General features: G+C 40.1%; 5 protein-coding genes across 5 annotated transcripts; 4 read left to right on the forward strand and 1 right to left on the reverse strand.

Annotated features, from left to right (window-relative positions):
* Positions 1-369: 369 nt before the first annotated feature.
* MELLADRAFT_66560 (uncharacterized protein) lies at positions 370-2050 on the forward strand (the record flags this gene model as incomplete). Its single annotated transcript, XM_007414518.1, has 8 exons — positions 370-444; positions 563-623; positions 764-875; positions 955-1222; positions 1296-1370; positions 1430-1497; positions 1575-1655; positions 1732-2050. The coding sequence occupies 8 exons, from the start codon at positions 370-372 to the stop codon at positions 2048-2050; spliced, it is 1059 nt and encodes a 352-aa protein (XP_007414580.1).
* Positions 2051-2830: 780 nt separating this feature from the next.
* MELLADRAFT_66561 (uncharacterized protein) lies at positions 2831-4086 on the forward strand (the record flags this gene model as incomplete). Its single annotated transcript, XM_007414519.1, has 4 exons — positions 2831-2974; positions 3083-3221; positions 3376-3468; positions 3554-4086. 4 exons carry the CDS (start codon positions 2831-2833, stop codon positions 4084-4086), a joined length of 909 nt encoding a protein of 302 aa, XP_007414581.1.
* Positions 4087-18886: 14800 nt separating this feature from the next.
* MELLADRAFT_32104 (uncharacterized protein) lies at positions 18887-19039 on the forward strand (the record flags this gene model as incomplete). Its single annotated transcript, XM_007414520.1, has 1 exon — positions 18887-19039. A coding segment is annotated over one exon (153 nt), but the record flags the coding sequence as incomplete, so codon positions are not given.
* Positions 19040-20096: 1057 nt separating this feature from the next.
* Positions 20097-23757, reverse strand: MELLADRAFT_110413 (uncharacterized protein; the record flags this gene model as incomplete). Its single annotated transcript, XM_007414619.1, has 4 exons — positions 20097-20555; positions 20656-21341; positions 21436-23615; positions 23699-23757. The coding sequence occupies 4 exons, from the start codon at positions 23755-23757 to the stop codon at positions 20097-20099; spliced, it is 3384 nt and encodes a 1127-aa protein (XP_007414681.1).
* A 1501-nt stretch (positions 23758-25258) lies between these two features.
* Positions 25259-26062, forward strand: MELLADRAFT_75506 (uncharacterized protein; the record flags this gene model as incomplete). The annotated part of the gene is made up of 2 exons (XM_007414521.1): positions 25259-25768; positions 25864-26062. The coding sequence occupies 2 exons, from the start codon at positions 25286-25288 to the stop codon at positions 25894-25896; spliced, it is 516 nt and encodes a 171-aa protein (XP_007414583.1).
* Positions 26063-26669: the final 607 nt, after the last annotated feature.

Raw genomic sequence — 26669 nt, forward strand, 5'->3', positions numbered from 1 at the left:
TCTCGAAAAGTCTTGTGGACCCATGACCTCTGAGAGCCAGCCTGGTGGAGTCAGTGAAGCAGTGACCTCTCGCTCAAACAGGGCCGGAGTACACAATGTCGGATACGTGTATGGGATTCGCTGAGTCCGACCCGCTGACCTGTGTAGTCTCGGTCTCGGTGGCTCGGTGTGTTTTGGCACGAGGTCAAGTGAAATTCTATTTGGTCGATCTGAAACCACAAGATTTAAAGTCAGGAAAGATTTTGTTTAAAATTAAAATACTCATCTCTTCAGCAAGGTGTAAAGAAGCTCTCCAAAACCCGATCAAAGCTTGAACAAACATACGTAGCAAAATATACTTCAAAGAAACCAACACTATTTGAATTAAAAATGGTTCATGATCTTTCAAAAATCACTGAATTTAATGTTATTGATTATTATAATAATATACTTTCAATTGATGAGGTTAGTGATTTAAACTTTCTAAACAAGAAAACAAACACCATCTATGATTCTTCTGCTTGGTTTCTCTAACTGATCATTCTTTGATTTTGGTTCTTATTTTTTTGCGGGGGTTTGCTAGAATTTAGCAGTTCCTATTGCCGCAGTCCAAAGTTTAACAGAATGTATGGCACGATCTAGTGGTCAGTCTTTCTATGGGTGTGTCTTTTAGTCATGTTATTTTCACCAACACCTTAAACCATCACCCAAGCTATCAAAAAGAAAAGAAAAAACTCATTCTAAGTTTTTTTTCTTTCGTGTTGGTTTGTCTTTTTGGGTTTAGCTTGTACTATGCAAGAATTGATTGGTATACTTTATAAAGCTATTGATCAATTAAAAGAAGGAACATCCAATTTGATATCATTAACAGCAGGATGTGAATTATTTCTAAGATTGTAAGTCTTCGGTACCAATTGACCTAATCCCCCCAAACCCTTCCTTTCAAATCACTCATAAAAATCTTCATGATTATAGTCTTACAACTCAATTCTCACCAAACGGTTCGATTTCATTCGAAGATCATAAAAACTTATTAGTTCAACACACCTTAAAGTTCGTGAATGAATCTAGATCGACATGTGTTGAGAAAGTAGCAAATTCAGCATCAGGTTTTATTGAAGATGGTTCAACGATTATGATTCATGGGTATTCTAGGGTGGTCTTACATGCTATCTTAAGAGCTTTTTCTCCTGATCAAAACCCTAGAAAAAGGTTTCAAGTTTATGTGACGGAATCTAGACCTGTCAGTTTTCTTTTCTTGAAGTTGGTTTGGTTTTTAATTTGATTGATTTGAATGATTTTTTTTATGAAATTAGTCAGAATTAGGTTTAAGAACTCATGCGATTCTTACACAACATGGCATTTCTTGTGTTGTTGTACTTGATTCTGCTGTGAGTTCGATACTATGTTCAAATGATGATTTGAGAGTATTGAATTCCTTGTGTTTCAGGTGGCTTACGCGATGGGTAAAGTGGATTTGGTCATGGTAGGAGCTGAAGCCGTATTAGAAGATGGAGGGTAAGATTGATGTTGATTTAATGTTTCCATTGATTCCAGAATGAGCGTAAAAATTGACATTCTTTTATTAACTATAGATTGATAAATTATATTGGAAGTTATCAAATGGCCATCGCAGCGAAAGCACATAATAAGCCTTTTTATGCTCTCACTGAGAGGTAAGTTTCAAAATGTATATGTTAGATTCATGATCTTGAGATTGATCTAACTTAACTTTTTCGTGTTTTGATCCAGTTATAAATTTCTTCGATTATTTCCTTTATCACAATACGATGTACCAAGCTCACATCCAAGCTTAGAGTTTCCACAAATCACTCAACCAGATCGTTCAAACTCAAAAAGTCAAACTGATGAAATCTCAATGCCAAGTTCTTCAATCACTAAAGTTTCTTCTAGTATAATTCCTAAGCTAACGTTAGAAGAAATAGCTAAGAATAATCCTACATTAGATTATACTACACCTGATTTGATTACACTTGTGATTAGTGATTCAGGTATATTGACTCCACCTGGTGTGGCTGAATATTTACTTTCAGTTTTTGGTGGTGAATAAAGACTTGAAGAATTGGACTTTGAAGGTTTGTAAATATTATTTAGAAAAAATGTGGGACTTAGATAAAAGATCAGATGGATTGAATGTGGAACGTCAAGTAATTAAGACTATGATTATATCATTCTTTATGGGGTCCACTGCACTGGAAGACTTTCTGCATATGTGAAGTCAACTTGACTCTTGTATAACAAAAAAGAAAGATTGAGCCATAAGATTGGAAACCAAGTTTAAAGGTTTCTTGCGAAGAATGGTGTTCCAAGTAAGGTCTCAGTTTGAGTTCACAGTGTCAGGACGCTTGGCTTGAGTTCAGTTTAATTGATCTATGTGTGATTTAAGATCATCAAAGTTGTTTTGGTAGAGTGCTCAATCTAGAAAGGATGAGACTATGAGACTCGAGAGGGAGAGAGGGGTGAATCGATGACGTCATTAACAAGAAAATCAAAAGACAAACAAACAAATTCATTCAATCCATACTCTAGACTTCTTCTTCATCAACTTCATCATCATCATCGTCTTTTAATATCTACTATCAATCCATTCATCATATCTACAATCTCAATGTTAAGAAATCTAAGAATAACCAATCACAGAAAACTTTTAACCCATTATCATCATCATGATAAGATCAATCTAAACCAATCCAATCGAATCTTATACTTTTCTTCAATCTCAATTAACAAGAACAGTAACAATCCAAAATCAAATCAATCATCACTTAACTCAATTAATGAAAATGTAAAAGATATTTCAAAGACTGCTAAAGCAGAAGTAGGTAAAACTATGGAAAGTGTACTACAATCTATGTCAGGTTCTTCTAAATCGAATTCTCATCATGATCATCATGAATCTGATTCTGATTTACAAGATCAACGAAACAATAGTAGAGATTCAAAGTTTTCTAAAACTGAAATGATTTCTGATATGGTAAGTTATCTTCATTCTTTGTTTGATCATCGAAACCAAAAAAGTGACATTTATTTGTGGAATTGGGTTTTTTTGTTTTTCTTTGGTTTGTTTTTGGGAAAAACTTAGAAAAGTATTGGTGGGATCTTTCATAGTGTTCCAAGAGGTGCATTACTCTTTGGTAGTGCAGGTTTGGTTCCTTATTTAGCTACTTCAATCACTACGATTTATTTAGCAAGACAAGTTTATAAATCTGAACATGGAACAAGTAAGTACAAAAGAAAAAGAAAAAGAAGACGAAAAAGAAAATCCATCTTTAGAGATTCTTCGAAAAGTTGAATTTCAAAAAAAAACAATGAAAGTGGTATTGATTTAGAAAAATTGATTCTTTTTTTTTGCATTTTGGGGGGTTGGGGATTTAGTGGGAAAGTTTGATTCGGAAACTGCTTTGACTTTGTTGTATCATAATGAAAACCTTCAAGTGGCTTATGGTGCAGTAATCTTATCATTCTTAGGTAAGTTTTTCATGATGAAAATCACTTGAAGCATCTTAACAACAGATCGATTTCTAACTGATATACAAATACGATTTCGAAATAGGTGCGATTCATTGGGGTATAGAATTCGCAGCTGAAGGAACCAAATCCACACCTCAATTAGAACCCAAAGGAGTACCACGTTATTTACTAGGCACCTTACCGGTTTTGTTAGCATGGCCTACATTATTACTGCCAGGTCAATTAGCCTTAGCATCACAATGGGCAGCCTTCACGATAGTTTGGTATACGGATATGATTGCCACAGGTAAAGGTTGGACACCTAAATGGTATTCGACTTATCGATTCGGTTTGACGGCTATCGTAGGTGGTAGTCTGATTATTACTTTAGCTGCTACTAATTATTGGGCTATTGATGATACTGGATATAGTTCTACTAGTCGTAAATTACAAGTGATTAGAGAAAGAGAAAATATTCAGAATGCTAAGGATAGACAAGATGGTGGGACGGGTGGGATTAAGATTGAAGGAAATTTGAATGATCAGAGTCTGGTTGGAAGTGTTAGTGGTGAAGATTCGTTTGTTTTACTTAAAGATTTAAAGAAATCAAATGAATCGAAATCTAAAGATGATTGAAAAGTAGATGACTTTATGATTTCTCTAGTCTTGTTCTCATGGACTACTTCTTCAAACAAAAGTTGATTACTTATCTAAAACTTGTCAAATTGTTATTGTTTTCTTGAATGTGATGCTTCTTACATTTGTACACACCAATCAAAAACGTGTGTATTTGCATATTTTTTTTTCGTAGAAATATTTACACACAGACAGAAACGCACCATGATGGAGGAAAAAGTGAAAGAAAGGAAAGATTGAAAGTAGGTTGCCCTAGATTGCCACCAGGATTTAATAGTATAGATTGAAAAAAGAACATGTACTCATGCTGTCTGCTGTGAAGACAGAAATGGTAGTAAATCAAAGTTTCACCCAAATATAAGCTCATACATAGTACTACACCCAAACCCTACTATGATAGTAGGGTTTGGGTGCATGCTGCTTGTTGCTGATCCGAGCTGATTCAATTCAAAAGTGACCAAATTTCAGCCACTGTTCAAAGAAATTTTTTTGAAAGAAAAGATAGCTGTGTGAGGCTGTGTGCTGTGACACTAAGCCCAGCATTTGCCTTGATTCTCCTGGCCTACCAGTTCAAAAACACTTGTTTGGCCAAACAAACAGGCTTTGAAAAGTCTGTTTGTTTGCCTTACTTGATTCTTATCACACGTATTGCCTGATCCAACACACCTCTAAATTTGTATGTTGGCCCCAGGGGAGCTCAGCAGAATGTATCTGTAACACCTCTTCCTCAGATGATTTGGCAGACTTCACAAGATATCCTTAAATTCTGTGGTGCCAGAACTGCTTACTATAACTTTGTCAATGTTTTGACTAAGCCCATAGTGTGTCAAGCTTTGGTATGGCTGGTGTTGGAACAAACCTCACTCATACCGTTACATGTCCATTTCACATTTATGTTTGACACTTAACAATTGTACTTGTGATGTTTTGTCCATTTTATACTCACGTGATTTAACCTAACATCTAATTGTATTGCTGCTCTTATACCTTCTGATTGCTGTTTCTGAAAGCTTCTCTTTTCTTCTTTAAGCTTTCATTCTTATACAAACTATAAACAAACCTCATCACTTATACATCTTTTCAGCGTTGCTGCAAGATATCATAGACTGAGTTGTTTTGTTTCTGTTTGTCTCTGATCAGGATTCTCTGAATCCTTTAGCTGGCTGTTTTATTTGAAAATGCAGAATTGTAAGAAAGATTTTAAACTGGATACATACACTTAGGGGTATGACCCGGCCCTGGACCCGTCCGGCCGAGTCTGCCCGAGGGGTTTCCAAGTCATCACGGTGCTCGGCCCGGTGCCCTAGCCCTAACTTGAGGATGGAGCCAAAAGGCCCTGTTCCAGGGCCACTCGGGGCCGGGGCCGCCGTAAAATTCACCGCCAAAGAAAGGGTGAAAGGGTTGTTGAGGCATCTTCTACCCCTTGGGCCCTTTGTCGTACCCTCGCACCCTTTCACACCCCCTTGTTATCGATTTTCATCCACCCCAATGTCACGACAAAGCCTTCGTCGTGAGGTCACTGATCCGCAACCAACCACCGATCCACAAACCAACAACATGTCCACCACCTCCAGTACCACTTCTAACTCCATTGCACCATCTGACTCGGTCTCGGCAGTGGCTAGTGCCGTCGAATCCGAACATACTGCCACCAACCGTACCTCTTGGGTGTGGCAGTATTTTGCGACTGTTACGTTCAGGGACGGCACCACCTCGAATGTCTGCCGTGCCAACAAAGGTCGTGTTGACAAGGTTCCAGACTTGGAAGCGCCTGTTGTCGTGTGTCAAGAGCCGATTGCCATCGATAAGACTGGAAGTACGAGATCAATGAGCCGCCACCTCTTGCGTGCTCATGGCATTGCTGCTCCGATTGACACCTCCCAACAAACCCTCACAGCGTTTTCTGCAAATGGAAAAACTAGTAGTGTAAGTCGTTCTGCTATTTTTTCATCTCTTTATTCATCTTTTCTAATATCTTTCTTTTTTTTATTCATCTTTTCTAACATCTTTCTTTTTTTTATTTTCAAGATGGGATCTCTCAATAGGCAAAACCTCACAAATGCAGTCATTCGCCTAATTGTCAATCAAGAACTCCCAGTAGCTCTTGTTGATGCCCCATCCTTCCGCAAACTTTTATCTTGGATCAACCCAGCTGTTGCCCCTATCTTATCGAAACAAACCGCCATCACCAACGGTATCATTTCTCAATTCCGACTTGCTCGTAACCGTCTCACTGCCATCTTTGCTTCGTTGGACTATATCAGCATCACTTGTGATGCTTGGACTTCACCTAGTAGCATACCGATGCTTGGAATTACGGCACACTGGATGACCGACAACTTTTCGATGCAATCGGTGGTTTTAGCTTTGAAGGAAATCAATGGAGCCCATACTGGTAAAAACATGGCGTCTCTCATCAAGCACACATTAGATCAATTCAGTATCACCGAGAAACTTCACTGCATTACTGCTGATAATGCTTCGAACAATCAAACCATGGGTCGAGAACTTCAACTGCTCATACCTCATTTCGATGCCGAGAAGAACCTCCATGGCTGTGTCGCCCATGTTATCAATTTAGTCGCCAAAGCCGGAATCTCGATTTTCGACAGCAAGACTCCTCCTGATCCTCTCAGTGCTTTAGATCCTCAACTACCTCAAGATAATGATATTCCCAATGGTACTAATTCTTTGATTGAACCTACTCCGCATCTCGAAGTCCACTCAATCTTAACTCGAATTCGCGGCTTCCATAAAAAAGTCCGATTGAGCACCCAGCTCAAACAGGCTCTGGACCAGTGCATTGCCACTTCCTCACAGCCTCGAAAGGTCGGACTGATTCATGAGGTTTCAACTCGATGGTCTTCAACTTTTTATTCTCTCGAGAGATTCTTTGAACTCAAGAAGGTCCTTCAGTATTATTGCAATATCAACGATAGTTTAGAACCTTTCACCCTAACCGAAGACGAATGGATCTTGGTTGGCAACTTAGTCAAGTTTCTCCGACCTCTTGCGATCGTGATCAAGGAGATTGAAGCTGAAAAGTATCCCACTTTCTCACTAGCAATGCCTGACTATCAATGGCTCATTGAAAAACTCGAAAAAGTAAGTTTTCTTGCCATATTAACTCGTTGATATTTACACTAGTTCTAACCCATCTTTTTACCAAACATAGGCATGGGCCGCATCTGAGTGTACCAACTTGAAGGCAGCAATTCATCCTATGGTCAAGAAATTAGTCCGATATTCAACATTAGCTTTGAAGAAGCCTGTTTACATATGTTCCCCAATTCTCGACCCTCGCCGAAAGCTCAACACTGTGACTGCTTTTACTTTGGAAGAACTTGGATTCGACAAAGATCAACTCATAGAATACTTTACCGAGCAAGCTCGCAAATTCAAACCCCCTCAAGATCCTGATATTGAAATCGTCGAATCAGACCCTGTGCTCGAAGATGACGATGATAGACCACACCACTTTATCAAATGACGCAAATGTATTCAACTTGAAGACGAAGTGAGGGAGTACCTTCTTGCCCCTCTTGTGGATGAACGTACCGATGTATTAACCTTCTGGAAAACAAATCACACAAACTGGCCAATTCTCTCTCGGATGGCTATGGTCATGCTTGCTATTCCTGCTTCAGGTGGCCCTTCAGAAAGAATTTTTTCAGCTGGAGCAAGGGTGATGTCTGATAAACGATCACAGATGACCAATCAGAACTTTGAAGCTCAGATTTGTCTCAAGTCGTGGGGGATGATTCTTTCCATGTAGTTTGGCTTGTCTTTTTTTTACTCTAAAGTTATTTAATTTGTTTCTCTACACTCGTTAACAGTCTTATACTTGTTTATCATTTCTTTACGCTCTTTTGTTTCCTTTTTACAATGTTTTTTTTTGTTTTTGTATCGGTCTATTTTGCTCAATTAACTTGGTTTGTGCCCTTCAACCCCCTCACAAACAGCTGGCCCGCCCCGGGCCTAAAGGTAGGCCCGACCCAGTGCCTGCCCGTGCCTGCCCGCTAGCTATCTGAGGCACCTCGGGCCGAGGCCGGCTTTGGCCCGGCCCCAGGGCCGGACCCAAAATTGCGTTGCCGGGTCATACCCCTACATACACTCATTTTGTTGTGGTGTTTGCTTCTGTGAGCAGGTTCAGCAGCTGAAGGCTTGAGTTGGATGGTGATTCAGGGTCTGATGTCAAAGACTACTGTATGGAAAATTGACAGACAGTGAAACTGAGAAAATGAGGGTGGGTGGCAGGCTTTAGTGATCATACAGTCTCCAAGTTGCTCCTTGAAAGTGCACTGACATACTTGTTCTCTGCACCTGGCAAGTGCACCACTTTGATGTCTGTGCTTGCTTCAACAATAAGACATGATGTTGAAGAAGTGCGGTTGAACCAGGGGTACATATGGGGCTATGTGATTGAAAAAGGTCACAGACATTCATGGGGTCTGTTACAATGAAGACCCTCTTGGGCTGTTTTTAAGTGCCATAGAAGCAGCATGACAAACCACTAGTAACCCCATGCAGTAGATTTATTGGGCTGGGTGTGGAATCTCCATGTGGTCCCCATGCCTGAGGTTTGGGAGGCAAAACCCTATCCCTGTTGCAAAAGCATCTGTCAAAATCAAAAAATCTGCTGCTGACAAGGCCCAAATAGAAGCATCTATGAAAAACTGACCATCAAACGGTCCAAGGCAGTCCACTAGCCATGATTGTAGGCTGTCTTGCACCTCCTTATTCACATGTATCAGTGCAGACCATGATGATTTGTTTATCAAGTTTTCCCAGGCTGCTTCTAGCAAGAACCTGCCATAGGGACATTCAGTACCCACAATGCCTAGCCTAACATTCTCTGGCATACTCTACTTAGCCCATGAGCTGGTGTGGAAGCAAATTTTTACAGGTTTTTGACCAATGACGCCTCACTGCCAACATCTTGGACAGATCTTGTCCAAAAGAAATTGATCCAAGGTATTTTTTGGCCCAAAAGAATACCCAGAATTGAAAAACTTGAGGTGGATTTGTTGGCTGTGCCTTCTTGCTGAGTGAAAGTTAGAAAGACAGGTCAGTGTTGATGTAGTGACCTGTTATGTTGATTTGGTGACCTGGTAATTGTTTCTTCCATTCCCATGCCAGGTGATTGAAGTCAAAGAGCAGAAAAGAAGTGCTGGGTCAATAGGCATCTGGACACCCCAGATGGTTGTCATTTCAAGTAAAACACCCAGTTCCCACATATTGTCTGTCAAGTTATTGGTGAAAAGAACTCCTGGTTGTGTTATTGCAATCAATAGTACCAATGAGAAAGAAGAGCACCAGATATTTGGCAAAGCTGCCAAATCAAAACTGGCACATCTGTTGATGTAGTAAAAAATTCCAATCTTAACAACTTGATGTACTTGCTATTGTGGATGCATTGGCATGTTGTGGTAGGTGTGAGATACATCTCTCTTCCATAGCACCATCTTGTCTTTCGTATTTGGGATTTGCTTCTTGTATGGTCCAAAAGATGCCAAAGAATCAAACATGATTTGTGCGTGTGACTTTCTGACTAGATTGTTCAGGGAAGGATGTCCATAACTCATGTCTGTACAAAGACATAAATTGTTGGAGCCTAGATTCTCTGTATAGATTAATGAAAAGGCTTTCATGCCTGGTAGAAGGGTGTGGATTTTGCATGTCCACCTGACACTTCCTCCTCATGTGTTGCCTCCAGCAAACCTGGATGTTTGTTTCAAATAGGTTGATTATAATGAGCTACCACTTTGCCACCAGGTACATCTGCCACTGGCCAGAACCCGTGCACTAGACTGTGTATGACCAAGTTGAAGAAGAGTGGGTTTGGACAGTCTCTTCACAGATACTTGAACATTGGCACATCCACAAGACATACAATTTTGAAGAATTCTGGATATTGTGATAACACATAGGCTGCAGATGTGTCTTTGAACACAGGTGGAGCCATTGGTAAAGGACTTGTCATGAAGCTTTCCCTAATGCTGAAGAGTATCCTTTTGGATGGAACCAATCTCATTCTAGTCTGTGATGATACTTCTGTATGCCAAGGTTTTCAGCTTCAGGACTTCCATGTGGAACAGAGGTGGGACAATTTTGTATAAATTTGGTGTGATGCAGAAAGCACAGAAAACAGCAAGGAACAAAACCAACAGGTAAAAAATTGAGGAGATCAGTAGGACAGGTTAGATCCTGTGTGATCCCCAGTACACTCTGATGTGTTGTACAGCCAGACAAACTTACTCTGTGAGACAAGAATTGACATTGCCAAGAACAGTAGGGGTATTCAAAACTCCAGAAACTCGTCCCAGAAGTTCCCAGAAGTGACATCCAGGAACTTCTGGGACACCTCCAGAAACTTCTGGATGACACTTCTGGACTATATTTGAAAGCACCTTAAAGCCCATTGGTTCCAAACCTCACATCACTCACACCTCATGATGCCGCGAGTCTCAGCCCGACGTCAAGTCCTGCAAGTTCTGAAATCAGTATCACGCCACTTCCTTGCTCACCCTATGGATGACACACTTCGTCTTTCATCACCACAACATCCCTCAAGCACCTCAAGATTGTTATCGATTATGCTCCTCCTGCCTCAGTTACTACCCGATCTCCCACTTACACCAATCACTCGATCGACTTTAGGTTTCATTCTGAAAAATCGAAGTATTCAAAAACTTGACGACTTTGAAATGCAGATCAATGAGGTTGAAATATGGTTAGGCGAGCTCAAGCGTGTTGAAAACCTGCGATACCTCACTTCAAGATCTCTCCGCGATTGAGACCTTTCATACGAGCTCTTCCATGGTCTTATGAACGGTGGAGAGGTGATCTTCCTCAAAGTGGTAAGGTCTCTTGTTTTTATAAATAATTTTGAATAAGTTTTAAAGTCTCCTTGGATGATATGGTCAGGCGCGAATGAAGAAGGTCAACTTCATTACCCTGTTACGTAAGATTGAAAGCAGCAAGGTTTTTGAAAACTCATCAAGTAATCCTCAAGCACGTGTGGAATTGCAACTCTTGGTTGCCTTAGCAAACATTGGCCTTTTGGGAAATGGAGGACAAGTGTCCCTCGTTGGCCGTTTATTAGGGGTTTCAGGTCTTGTTCTTGTTTATAAACATTTGAGCTCTTTTCCGTTACTGACTTACGTATCAATTTCAGATGGCAGTGTCGAAAACTACACATGGAGATGTGTAGCAGCGATTCTCGAACTGCAGAATGAGTATCTTAGCTGGCCTTCGCCAATTGAACGTGTCAAGATCAGGGACGAGATAGCTCAGGATCACCCAGCTTTGAAAGGGTGTGTAGGGTTTGTTGATGGGACTTTAATTCCCTTAGCTTTGGCCCAGTGATCTGCAAGGAGGATTATTGGACCCGAAAATACTTCTATGGTCTCAATTCAATGATTGTCTGCGATAATCGCCGGCGAATCACGTTTGCGCGCCACGGATGGTGTGGAAGCGTTCATGATCAACGAGTTCTCAGAACGTCGTCGGTAAGTTTTGATGTTTTTTAAACTACCACACACAAGCTAATTGATTGTTTAGCTTTGGTGTCACCCCGGTCGCTACTTCACCAAGGGTGAATATCTAGTTGCGGATTCTGGTTACAGTGCATCGAAATGCACTGTTCCTCTCTTCAAAAAAAACAGCACCTGTCAATTTCCGGGACTCAAGAACTCGTTTAACAAAGAGCTTAGTGAGGCACGAACTGTGATAGAGCATGTCAATGGCATGCTCAAATCACGTTTTCAGATGATGAAAGAGTGTAGACTCATATTACAAAATCCAAAATCAATGAAGCGCATGAACACACTTCTGATGGTCTGTTGCTTGCTTCACAACTACCTGTTGAAAGAAGATGAATGCACATCCTTTTCTTACGGGCTTCCTAATCAGAAAGAACGCAAAGCTGAGCGACTCTATAATGAAGAACACCAATCGGTAGCTGACTTAGTGCTTGCGGATAATGATGATTCTTTACGCCGTGAGGTATTTGCAGATTACTGTGTGATTATGGGAGAAGATGTATGATGTGGGTAAGTTTCATGTTATTTTAAATAGAATAAGCTCCATTTGCCACGTTGAACTCATTTGTCAAACTAGTCCCTTTTTTTAATCTCACTTAGGTTTTTTTGCAACGTTGGACTCACTTTTAAAAGCGAGAATAGTGAAATGTATTGAATCTCACACATAGTTATCTTACTTAGGTCTTTTATTTCTTTCGATGTTGAACTCAGTTTGCAAAGTGACTTTGTTGTTTATTTTCACATTGATTTCCTTTTTCGGATGTCAAAAGAAGTTTGGAAAAACAAAAGCCAATGTTATCAAATCTCACCCTTAGTTACATTTTCAGCAGTTATTATGAGTTTGAAAAAAATTGTTATGCGCTCATGTATTCGATGATCATTTCTCAAAGTGAAAATTCATGAGCCTTTTTTTTCTGTTGAGTTGTCTAGTCAAATTGACATCTTAATGGAGCAATCCAGACTTTTATTGGATAAAAGTCATAAGTAAGAAGGTTACTTTGCATACATGGTCAGAGGCCTTGTTGTGCTCAAAAAAAAAATTATTACATCAAAGAAAAGAAAACATTTAGATTACTGGGGGAATCATAAACGATGAAAGAGTCATTTGGAGCCAAGGGTACTTTATTTCGGATTGGTAGTTTTTTTTAGAAATGAAACAGTTAATTATTTTCAGTTAAAGGTGGAACTATGAAAGCGAAGATAAGAGTGTTCCAAAAGATCAGCCTACATTCAACAATTAGGATCGAACTACAAGACGCTTACGATATGAAACTCTCAGCCTTCAGCCAGCATATGATCCACCGTTTGTTTTGCTTCCGCCCAGGTCATGTTGAAATTGTCCATGTATTCTTTGTACAAACGTCCACGCATTGAAATATCTTTCATCTTAGATTTCTTATTATGACTTTCTAGCTCTTTCTCCATTCTGTCTAATTCAAGTTGCTCTCGACGACGCTTAAGGTCTTTTGTTTCATCCAGGTTTCTTTCTTTGAAATCGAGCTCTGCTTGATGGAAATTCAGTGTTTCCCTTTTGAGTTGAAGCTCTTGAATCGATTGCGCATGCTGATTGAGTTGCGGAGTCATTGATTTCGTAATTGCATTGGCGAGTTTGCTTGATGAGATTACTTCGGCCTGTCTCGCTTCTTGCTCAGCTAGCATGTGACTTTTCTTAAACTCCCATTCAGCCTCACATTCCTCTCTTGATGGCAAGTGACTACTTAAAATTGAAGAAGCAGGCCCCGAATTGACTCGAGATGATTTGTTTTTTCCACTTTTGGAGGATTCTGAAGATTTGATAGCTGAACTTTTCCGAGGGCAAGCTTGACGAAGTTTAGAATTTGTCGAACGAGATGAACTATCTGGTTGGTTGACTTCAGAAATTGAACTTTTTTCAGCAATGTCTTTCGATTGTTGATTTTGAGTACCATTTTCTTCTAGCTCTTCAAACCGTGGGCTTTCAATCGCATCGATGAGTCGATTGAGAAATGGATCATCTGGATCACCGCCGTGTTCACTTCTGTTCGCTGGAATGACCTCGCTTTGACTATGTTGGTCTTCAACCAACTCGTGTGAATCATTCTTGTTAGGTAAGATGTCATCTAAGGCAATCGAAGTGTTAGACTCCAGCACATTGTCGGGCGAATTGGCCTTTTGGCGTCCAAATGCTGCAATCATGTCTTCATAATATAGACATTTCTTTTTAAGAATGGCTATAATCAATCAGATAACAATAAGATGTATGATTGAAAGCACATAAATCAAATACATAGACTGACCTTCAAATGTATCCTCAACCAAAGAAAGTCGCTCCTTCCAAGCCTCGCTATCAGAAGCGTACCCATTTGCCTCCTTCTCAGTGAGTGCATCATCCATTAGCTTCTGTTTTGCACCTTCCCCACTTCCTTTGCGGTAGTCTCGCGCCTCGCAAAAACTTCTCTCAAGTTCTCGGATCTAACAAAAACAAGAATCAACATATGTATACATACGCTCAAGCAGTAGATCAACATACTTGTTGTTTGACTGAGGTAGATTTTATATTCGGAAAGCCATTCTCAGCTAGGTAATCAGAGACATCCTGAGCTACTTTGGCCTTATTCATCGTTCCTCCATCAGTTCTCCACCAATCCAGACAAAAACCATCTCCTTCGGGAGTTGATAGCCATTCCACTAAGAGCCATAAAGGGGTCTTTCCATCTTTGTTGACGTCTACACGCCACTGGGTTCGAGGACGGGCAGGCGACGATGGCTGCTTGGGCTTGGGATCACCCTTCTTTCGGTTTTTTTTCTTCGGATCCGGATTGTTTTGAGTTAGTTGAGGGTGTTGAGTTCCTTGAAAAGACAAAGTTTGAATTGCTGGTTGGTAAGGTGTTGCAGGCATGCTTCCCCAAATATGAGCGTTGATACTTGGCGAGATATGAGGATTGAGAACTGGTGAGATGTGTTGGTTGATGGTTGGTGAGACCAAGGTATAAGGATAGGGAGCAATCGATGGGACTTGTCCGGCAATTGACGAGTCTGATGGAGTTTGAGAAAGATGGTGGGAAGAGGGTAGATTAGCCATTTGAATTGAGTGGATGAGGGGGTGTTAGGTGGAGACGGGCTGCCTGTTGCATAGGGACATACAAAGTTTTCAGATTGAATTTGGGTCCATTTGGAACTATAATTTCCCAAGTTTGAACTTGGGGTGTCCCAGAAGTTCCTGGATGTCACTTCTGGGAACTTCTGGGACGAGTTTCTGGAGTTTTGAATACCCCTAGTGTTACCCTTAGCTTGAAGCCAGTCATCAGGTTTGCCCATAATGTTGCTTCCTGGTGTGGGCAAATCACAGCCAATAACATTGCACATGTTGTTGATTTGTCCACACTTTCGAGGATCTGTGCATATACTAGTGTTCCAATTCCCACCAATTTGCATGTTTATTGGTGTACCTTTCAGTTTACAACTGCACAGAAAAGGCTTGATGCAAACCTGTGTTGTGATCCCTATAACGGGTTTATGCTTGTACTGAGTAGATGGCCATCGACTCTCTTAATCCCTGCGCGCCAGTTGTACTCACTCATGGTTCAATCTTAAAGGGAGTACCATTGTCCATGCCTGCACTAAGGCCAGCCGCACTCCTTGGCGCGAAATGACTCAGCCTCTCCCCGGCTACCCAGCTAACCGCAAGCGGTACCAATCAACCATGTGATTAGCTGTGCAGGTCAGCAGTTGACCGGCCCAGAGGTCAACAGGACAGAGGAGCGGTCGACCCATGTTCAGATATAGCAAGAGTGGGATCGACGTTTCTCCCACTCTTGTTTGCTATCCTGAATTTATCAGAGGTCCGTTTTTTCCCGAGTCTCATCAGGAAATCTCCTTTGCTGTTTTCCCGTTAGGATCAACTTCAGTATTCTAACTCTCCTGCTCCCTCACATGAGAAGAGTCTAAAGGACACCTGTAGACAAGAGACCTGGCCCGTAGCCAATGGATGGCCATACACACACAAAACCCAATATGCGCTGATTGAAGTGAAGACTGTGTACCGAAAGTTTCCTAATCCTTGACATAATTTCACCCCCAATTTGCTCATGTTTTGCTGTCTTTGGGGTGATTCATTTTGATTGGTCATGACTCTGAGCTTGTGAATCGGAACCGGATTTCATACCGGGCTGCTTTGCTGCACTGCACAACAAACAGATACGCTCGGTCCATTTTTACTCAACATTCATCATGATCATCATCCATTCTCTGTGGGGCTCGTACACGGTGGCCTCATTCATATTAGAAAACACCTTGGTGATTTATGAGTGTATGTGTGGTTAAGGATACATAGATAGCCTTTTTTCCCGTTGTCCTTCTGATCTGTGACTTCCCAAATGTCAACAAAAAAAACCTTCAATGTTTTTTGTCTCGATTTATATTCTTGCTTGATCGCATGATAGAGTATAAGGTGATTTTTGTTGGCCCAAGGTCTCGCCTTAAGGGGAGTGATCAGGAGTGATCTCGTGTTTCACGAAGGGGCCACCTCCTTGGTTCTTCAGTAGGTACCATATTGTAGTTCATTTCGGCAGTTTTCATGACATCATCATCCTTTGCTCAACACAAGCCCCACTGTGCGAGACGGTGCCCTAAACCCCGAAGGCCATCGGGTTGAGGAGGGACTTGGTACAAAAGTTCTTGCCTAAGATTTTCCTAAGTGACATCATGCTTTGGATTAACCCGCATGTCACTTTGAGATTTTCAGAAAAATGTTGAAAATTTCAGGGTGATATATAATTTGGAACCTCAGAATATCAAACTTAGGAGAAATCTTTACAAAAAAGCTCATGATTTCAAATAACGTACCTCACCTCTACCATTACAGATGTGAATTGATTGATTAGTTTTGGTAAGATCAATCTAAAGTTTTCCCAGAAAATTTGATTCATGAGGTGATAGAAAAAGTTTGAAATGATGTTGAGGATGGAGTTGAGAGTCCCCCTGATTTGTGATTATACTCTTGAAGATTTTCGAGATAATTATGTAAAGCACCAGTGTGTTTTTGTCACAGCCGGTGTTTGTATTCCGACCGATCAGATTAAATGGATGATGTTTTTTTGAGAATTAACTTTGATTTGATTTGTTGTATGGTATGTAAGATGCTTTAGATATATCTTGAGATTAATGAACGATCAATGTTATGGTCTTGTTGGGCTTTAGAATTCCTGGATGGATTGATGATGGGATGATAAGATTAATTCATCAGAATGAGATCGGCATTTTGATATTTTAATTTGTTTTTGATTCGATCTGATTTTGCTTCAAAGTGTTTCGTGAGAGAAGAAATGCTGAAGATCTTGAGAAAAGTTTGAACCGAAAATTGGGGATACAACTTACAACACGTGAAATTGTAAGCTGAGTAGGTTTTCTTTTGCGTGCAATCTTCCATCCGTTAATCCATGGACAGAGTTGAGGAATAAGGACGTTGGACTGTATGGAAATCGACTCATGTTTTCGGTCTGCTTCATCGCTTGCACATCGTCATTACGTAAGGAACAAATCATCCAGCTCTTCACATACAACCATGCAACGTCAAAAACTCTAACCGATCCAAAATGTAAAATTTTATTACACCTTGTGTTGTGTGGGTTCTTTGTAAAGGTCTTTAGATTAACTTTTTACAAATACCAACCAGGCTCATTCGTCATCTAAAAATCGAAATTGAGTTTTATGAGTCGCATGGTATTTTGGAAATCATTATACTGAAAGTGATGCTTGTTGATGATGATTTATTATAAGTTAATCTAATCTTGATTTCTATCATCAAGAGTTTTTTTTCTTCCTTGGCTGGTGCTTCCTTTTGAAAATTGGTGGAAAAATTGACGTTACCAACATTTACAAATCTAATCTTCTTCGCTGCCTTGTGCTTAAGATTTCCTTTCCATTACGTTCATTATCTTATAAATAATTTGGTCATCATCTGGTTTTTGTTTTTCAACTTCATCATTTCCTTTATCATTCAAACAATTATTGGATTACATCAACTTTCAGATCTTATATTTCTCACAATTCTATTAAATCGATCTCTGTTCACTTCCTTTGAAGTTATTCCGTAGAACAAGAAATTTATACATTAGATTTGCGGTCAGTTTCGATCGACAATATTTTTCGATTCAAAGTACTACTCCCTGGATTTCTGGAGTTCATTTTCTTCCAAGAATCATCATAAAATGACTGTAAACCATCCACCAATTCAATCAGGTTTACCATTTCTCAAATCAATTCAAGTCAATGACGAAGTTGACTTCAATTTTATAAACAAAAACCAACTCAACTTATATCCAAACCATTGTCAAGTTTACGAGTATGATAACTTTGATAGAACCAATCCTTTAAATGATGAGAACCATTTACAAAATTATCATTTCTTACAATTTAAATGCAATTCTAGTGATTTCTTTCCAAATGACGTAAATTTATTATTGCATTATCAAAATCAACATCAACATCTACTGCAACAGGAACAACAACAAGAACGACAACAACAACAACAGCAACAAGAAAGCTCAATGCCGAGTCCGCCTTCGACTTCAACGTCGAAATTCAATGAGCCTGATCAAATTGATGCTTGCAACTTGAACCAATTCTCTCCAAATCCAGCTTTGCTTCATAATAGTAAGTTACCAAAGAGCTGCACATTCGAAATATAAGTTCGAGTGCTTTTTTAAGTCGAAAGTAAATTGATGGCCTTTTTTCATTTTGCTCTATTTGTCGCAGTGCAATCAATTCCCGGAACCCAACCAACTCATCCTTCTCATCCAGCTCAATCAATTTCTCAACTTAGACTTCAGACTATCACACCTGAATTAGAAAAGCTTCCATCTTCTTATCCCATTCCATCTTTGAACTCTAGTCCAATCTCTCATTCATCCTCCATTTCTTTCGATCAAATTCATCCTCTGGATCTCAAGCCTAATCTCGATGATTTCAATTCAACTTTACTTCATCAATCACAACCACTTCAATCGCCTTTATCGCCTCATCAATACAATTTAAGCTTACATTCTCAGTTAAATTCATTTCAACCTTACAATTCTAACTTTTTTGATCAAAATCAATCATTTCAAGCCCAACCAAATGCACCCATCCCAAACCAATACTCAAACCATTCTCACCCAAAACCTCAAACAAGAATCAAATCAAATCAAGAAACTCAATATAAAACAAAAATCCAAACCCAAAGAACCAAATCAAATCAATCCCAAGTGCAACCAGAAAAAAAGTACGGATGTTTGATCTGTAACAAACATTTTGCACGAGCCTTTAATTTACAAACACATATAGCCACTCATAAAGGAATCAAACCATTTAAATGTCCTACACCAAATTGTTCAAAATCGTTTTCTCGTCGTCATGATTTATCTCGTCATTTAAATTCATTACATTCTGATTGGTTAAATTCATTGAAAGTTAATTCTAATCAAATCGTTTCTAAACTTAAACTTGATGATCATGATAAACTTTTGTTTAAAACTTGTTCTAATTACTTTCAAATTTGATCTATCTTTTTCTCCTTATCTTCATTTCTAGAATATTTTTTGATCTGGAATCAATTATTTATTGGTTGTTTCTTTCTTTTTTTTAAAAAAATACCTAGATTTCTGTTTATTTATTACTTCATGATCATGATCAATAATGGTGATTGATCTCAACTGTCTGTCTCGATTATACTGTTGACCTTCTCCCTCTAAAAAAGAATCTCTCAATTGAATATACTAAAATTGATTGCTTTCCTTGTTAATTACAAATGGATAATGACTCTTTATACAAATATAAAATATGTTTCTTTTTAAAATGATAAAAAAGCTTTTGGTTGACAAGTTCAAAAGGATGATGTCGGATTATTATCGTTTGTTGAGAATTGTTCGAGTAGGTAGAGATACAGATGATACTATGGTGTTCAACTCGTGGGGTTGAGTTTTATTAGCTTGATGCTGCTGCATTTTCCAAAAATGTCATCTTGAAATCTGATGCTCCTCGAGCGCAACATTGAAACCACAAAGTCTGTTGTCCAATCAGAGCGCAATATGAGTTGGAATGTCCTTTCAAGTGACTCTGCATTGATACAGAAGTCAATTTCCAATCAATGTTCTTCAATTCCATCTTATGTCAAAAATCATGTTTCAAATTTTGTCACCTATCCAGTAGGATTTTAAGAACCTTTTCTATCGCTCTACTGAATATCTTAAGGACCAAATAAATATTGAAAATGTGATGCTATTAACGTCCCTGAATTGGTCCTCTAGTAAGAAAACATAAGTAAAGATTAAAATGATACAAAGTTACAAAAGATGATATTATCCCATAAATATTACAAAGAATTTAGATTCACTATCACTAAGGCATAATTTACAATTTTAGAAGCTCAACTCCTCCGATTCCCAAGAGACTTTCCGAAAATTCCTTTATTTCACCAACAGATAGCAATAGTATGTCATCAAAGTCACTTTACTTTTCAAGTAGTCTGCTTAATTCTCTCCCTGCCATGGTTTTCGCCCCATCAGCACAATTCGAATTTGATGCAATTTGAGTGGTTTCGAGAACAGGCGGATTTGTCTTCTTTGAGGCTGGCGATACAACATCCTCTTCAACAGTTGTAGAAGAAAATAAAGACAATCGTGGATCTGTACTGATCTTTCGTAATTGATCCTTCACAATTGAATCTAATTCGATTGGAAGGCTTTGACGATGTCGATGACATGCAAAGGCTTGTCTTTGACGTTGTTCACGAAAAGTTAAATCAAGATCGTCATGTGGGCGATTTGGAGTTGGTGATAAGTATTTTGCAGAGTTTGCTTCCTGATCTACCGTTGCTAAGCTTTGAGGGATCAAAAATACTGATTTGAAACAAGCCTCGCATGCTCGGGCGTATCTATCATTGCCCTCACGACTCATAATGACAAAGGTCTATAATAGTTTGTTTCGAAGAGTTTTTAAAGACAGGAATAAGTGTTATGAAGATCTCATGTCGATCGGTTTTTTGATATGATAGTAAAATGTTACTTACGCGTGACGAACAGAGTGCACAAAACACACAACCACATAATCGACAATGATGTCTACGTCTTAAAAGACTAAACCTCTCTTGACATGCCATACATCTACTTGCTTTATTATCAGGTACCCAAACTGGTGCACTATAATTCTGAGCAACAAAATGAAAACTTTCATCAAATGTACTTTGAGGTCTTGAAGGATTTTCAAGTTCTTGTGGCTTTGATCCAGTTCTTTCAAAATCGTTTTGAATATTCTGACTTGAACTAGATGTAAAAATACTTCGGTTTACAAGAGCTTTGAGGTTCAAGAGTGAGATAACAGAAGATTTTAAATTTTGGGTGGAAGGGGATGTCAGCCTTGATAGATTTGTAGGATTTCGAGTTTGATAGATCGTCCGTTCGGTATCCTTTAGATCGTTAAACCCCTGACCCCGATTAATTGGGCTACTAAAACCAAGATCACTACCATCAGCTGGAGCACTGCTTCCAGTCCCATCACTCGAGGCAAATGATACCCAGGAAACTACTCGAAGTGGAGGACTAGAGGTTTGAACATGAGGATGGGAAAGTCGAGGACGTCTTTGAAAATCGCTAGGTCTGTTTTCTTCCGTTATGAATAGAGTTCCTCTGTTGTCTAACATGTCATTTTTGGCTTGTCGTAGAGCCTTGATCCACTCTTCCTTCACATCACTACTTTCTGGAAAAATGAGACGAGAACATCAATAAGGAATACTGAATTGTTGAAAGGAACTTTATATCCACTGAAAGTGTGGGTCTGAAGAAAAACTCACCAGCATATACAACAAAGCTCTTTGTCGAAGACAAAATTTGAAACGCTCTGTCAGCGTCTTCCGTTCCATAACCCGTACCTACCACGTTCAAGTCGTTTAGATCCATCTTGAGACAAAATATCAGACGTGCTCTGTTATCTTCACTATATCCAAGATTACTGAATAAACCTGAATAATTTCTAGCAGAAGACTGAAGTGGATTCATATACTGATAGGAATTGGAAGATGTTGAAGCAGTAGATCTGATACCGAGCCATTTGATCCAACCTTCTAATGATTCTTGGCTATAGTAACTCAACAATCCGGCATAGATTAAACAATCATTGAACAGAAAGAACATCCGATTCCGACGATCACCCTTACGATCCAATTTGAGAAGTAATCCAACTTTAACCAACTTACGAGTTGGAGTCACCAATGAAAAATTGAGACCTTCCATTGAACGTTGAATTTCTAATGTTTTGGTCCTCTCTTCCTGATCCTTCATGGCGGTTTCTAATTTTCTAGCCACAAAACTTAACGTTTCACTAGATGATATCAAATGATGATAATCTGGGTCAAATCTTTCCGAAGAGTTCTTGATCAAATCTTTGATTAATAATTCATAACGAGGAACCCGTTGAATAATTTCCAAAAGCATATGAGGGAAACCTAAGCCATTATCAATACCACGTCGACTACAATCTGAAAGGAGTTTTGCGAATTGAGGACTAGGACTGGGTTTTTTGGAATGAATATGAAGTTTGGATTGTGAAAGGGAAAAGTTGGCTGTAAACACAGTGTAAAGTTTAAAAAACTCCCAGAGGGGTGACAGAGTCTTTCCAACCATAAGTTCATCAGCTGTGGCTAATATCTTTGCGTCTTGTTCAGCAGTTTTCTTACGGTGATCATCTTCTTCTCCGGGTATTAGAGAGGGTATGGCGTCTAGGTCGGTATCGAATAAATTGGCCTTGATGGCAATTGCCTCGAGTATTGACAGGAACTCCCGAGCCAAAATGAAAATTGCACCAAAATTGGAAAAAATCTCCGCAGTTATGGATACTGGCAGGATCTCCTTGGAGGTCGAAGCATTACTCGGTCCAGGAGGCGCCGGCACAATGGGAGAAGCCAAGCTTGGTACCCGGCTGTAAGTTATGCTATAACGAGAACTATGTGAGTTAAGAGCCGAATCCTCTCTTCCTTGAGATTGTTGTATTGGTTTGAGGTAATTATCATTGATCTTCTGAAGAACTGCCACGTAGCGCCTTTCAGTCTCGATTAGCTCTCGTATGATGAGCCGTTTTTTGCGGGCTCGCCGTATAGTGTCTTCATAGCTTTCTTGAACGCATCTTGGACTTCCTACAGCTCGCTTGAAGTCTTCTTCATTTTCTGGATCAATCGCCAACGATTCGTCAGTCGGAGGAGAAGATGTGATACATGTCCGGGCGTTCTCTGCTTTTTTCAATCGAAAATGCGATTTGAGGTTGACATTAGCTCCTCTCGCATTGGAGGGTCTCTCACAACGCGCGTCAGTTGAAAATCCAATCGTCTGACTTCTTGAAAGCGTCGGAGGTCTAGAACTGGATGCCACACCGGGTTGCGGTGTACGGGAGAGAGGAAAGATTACTTTATCTTGGTTATTGTGCATAGAAGAGTTCCTGGTCTTTGGCTTCAGGGTATGAGTAGAAACAGATTTAGGAAACTGGACCCAATCTTCCGGTTCTTCTGTTGTTGTTCTGAAGTCAGAATCCAGATGCGATGGGTTGAACGTAGTAGATTGATACTCGGGAATCGCATGGTCCATACCAAGTGGAGACTTTCCGGAACTTGTTCGAGCCCTCGTGCCGACCACTGGAGCCTCTGTGCTGGAGGAAAATAATTCTGTTGCCAAGCCATAAATCGCAACGGTGCTTCGCTTTAAAGTATGCCCATAAGAAGGCTCAGATCTGCCAGGGTCGATACCGAATGCAGGAAGTGAAGTACGGCGATCGAGTCCTGATCTGGACAGTACCTTGGGGGTAGGTTCACCGTTCTCCTTGGAATCTGGATAAGTAGTCGCAAGAGAAGTATGCCTATTGGAAGTTGAACAGTCCGCCTGCGTACGTGAACGATCACGAGGCCCTTGGCTCGTTGGAAATTCGACCAGATATTTTGCGGATGGTCGAGGTGATTGCACGGATTCCACAGAATCTTCGTTTCTGCTGTGGTACACCGTCACGTGATTCAAAAAGATGACAAGGTCAGTTCAAGCTTGTGATGAGCAAATCTTTGGCGGAAGTCGTACACATTGGTTATATTGCTAAATTGTCTTCCACGAGTTTGTTTACGAGGCTTTCTATCCATAGTTAGGAGTTTTTCGAATAATGAGTGATTCTTGAAGTGTAATATTATTTTGAACAGTTCTTGAGTGAGGTGAGCAATAAATTGAGTTCTTCCTAGTTTCAATACTTTTTGAAAGCTATTAAGCACAGAGCAAGCTTGTCTGGGATCACTAAGCAAAGAGTGACGGGTGCGAGTGCGCGTGACTGAAGCGCTCGGAGTTAAGAGACGCAGACTGAAGAGATGAAGTTGCCAAAGCCAACCGCGTCAAAGTCCTGATGAAAAGGTAGCAAATAACCAAAGGAGTAAGTCTCTTGTTGATCAAATGATGGATGGAGCAATTACAAGACGCGTTCAACACTGAAAGGGTCTCATCATGGATCAGCCGACATGAAAGGACGACTTGTTTTAAACCAATACTCTCATCGTTCACTTGGGTCTGAACAGAAGAAGCATTTTGAGACAAACTTGGAACGCGATGTCAGCTGAAAAATAACTGCTGGGTCGAATGAGGACGCCCAGGTCAGGTCAATGAAAGGTACAACACGACTTGCCCTGCACCTGACGGTTGATTCAATATCTTCTGTGATCAAAAGTTCATCCATGGAACGTCGTCATCATCATCATCATCAAAACAAGAAGAGGACGGAATGGAGAATTTCCAACACTCGACAGGCCCAGTCTTCAACAATCAGTCGAAGGAGCCGAAGTTGAAGCGGAAGGATGTCTAGATAGTGACACTCAAGTAACATAGATGTAAACAACATGTGAAATGTTCACCCGCATACATACTAAACCGAATCCTTGAGTCTGAAGACCGGAGCAAAGCCTTCTGAATACCGTTCATATGACCAACCATTCGATGTCAATAGCTGCCAGTCTACCTTTTGAGGTGCTTGATTTAATCGTCAACCTTTTACTTCGTTCTTTGCCAGAAGATGAAGACAAGAAAGCTCTTAAGCTCGTCATCGGTCAGCTCAGGCTAGTATGTAAAAGCTGGTCCATCATGCTGTTGAATCGCCTTTATCATTCATTGTCGATCGAGGACGACCGCCATGCAAATAAAATTTTATCTCACTGGAGAATCTCAACTCACCCTAAGGCAACTTACGAAATCCCTCGCACCCAAAAACTGTCAATCAAGCAGCTATGGGTCGGGTCACCTTCGTGTGCTCGCCGAGATGAGAGCTTCAGCGGCTTCGGCAACCTTGATCAATTATTACTTCTCTTTGCTGAAAGCCTCACTGAACTCGACATGGAATTCATTGACTGCTTCGATTTTCCATCAACGACCGTCCACATCCTTGGGAAGCTGAAGTACCTTTCAAGCCTACGATTCAGTATCATCGCTGAAAGAATCATCCCCCCCGATCAGCATCAACCCATTTGGATAGGATCAACAGGCTCCAATCAAGTGGAGAGCTTATCGTCGGTTCTGATCGTGTCTCAAAATCTCAAAATCTTGGATTTTTGCCGCCTGCCAGCTCTTCCCTTACCTCGCGGCCCTCTGCCCGCCCGTCTTCCTCCAATCAGTCACTTAGAATTTGATTACATGGATGATCAGTCTTCAGAAGCGCTCGTCAACCTGTGCTTGGCCCTCAAACCTAGTCTACGGATACTTTCTGTGCGGGGTTTTCGACAAGATACTCTTCAGCTCAAACCAGTCTTCGAGACCGTACGAGATACCTTGGAAGGTTTGTTCATCAGTAATGAGAATTTATTGGCCGATGTCTTGGATCTCTCGTTCCCTTGTTTGAAAGTTTTTAGAGTTAATTATTGGGCGGAATGTATTGGTCGATTCCTTGATCGACCAATGTTTGAGAATGTGACAACGATTGCGTTATACTCCCATACGATTTACCGTCGGCGAAGACAATTCAGGACCGATCCGTTTCGTCATATGCCAAATTTACAGCAAATGATATTCACTCATACGCGTGTTGGTGATGAAGCGCCATACAATTACTCGGAAGCATGTCATCGTCGTGGAATTCGACTCATACATATAAACCACGGCTCTGTTCATGAAATCATGGTGAGCTCGCGAGCTTCAGTCATCTTTGTTACTCATGCAATATGGCCGTGTACTGATGTGATCTGATTTTTGGGGCAACTGTCCAATATATCTAGAAACTGGACGCAAGGCTTCCTGACCGGACTTGATGTGATGTCAAGAGAACCTTCCTATATACATATATGTACAAAACCATTCTTCTTTGCTTCTAGCTAACTTCTTTGGCATGGATTTGCGCACTGTACCATCACATACACACTTTATCTTCAGTACAATATATTATATGTGTCACTGTGACACTCATTCTCCAAGTTCTATAGTTGACTAACCTCAAGAAGCTCAAGTAAACATCTACCTATCTGACTGTGTAGTCTTGATTGAATCCAAGGAGGCCACATTATCAAGTTTGGTGTGTCAAATTTTCTGCACCTGATATCTGCCCAAATTTGAAGTATGTACTCCTACATCTCAAGCTGCAAGTTCTAGCTGATTCTCCCCAAGAAGTACTCTGGTTCCTCAATATTCTACATTCTTAGCAGAAATTATGTCAGTTCATGTACTAACACCCTAGGCATGCAGATTGATATACCAAGGCCCAAAGGGCAAAGTGTTTTTCCACCCTCAGAATTTGTGTTATCCCACACTCAATTTGAGATGTGATATTTTGCTTAAACAACCTTGGATCATGATCAATAATTGCAAGTAATGTGTCTGCAAACTCTTGACAAATATCAATTGAACTGTGTTTCAAACATAAATCTGATACAAACTAGATCTCACGTAACCAGTCAGATCTCTTGTCAGGACTTCAAAGTAAGCAATCTTGACAACTTACCTTAACAAATAATAGCTACCCTGAAACAATCTCAATGTGTGGCTCAATTTGGATTTAATGCAACAGTTGAGATAATTTGTAACAAAA

Source organism: Melampsora larici-populina, assembly GCF_000204055.1.
Source record: "Melampsora larici-populina 98AG31 unplaced genomic scaffold MELLAscaffold_44, whole genome shotgun sequence".
In the NCBI taxonomy this organism is placed as follows: domain Eukaryota; kingdom Fungi; phylum Basidiomycota; class Pucciniomycetes; order Pucciniales; family Melampsoraceae; genus Melampsora; species Melampsora laricis-populina.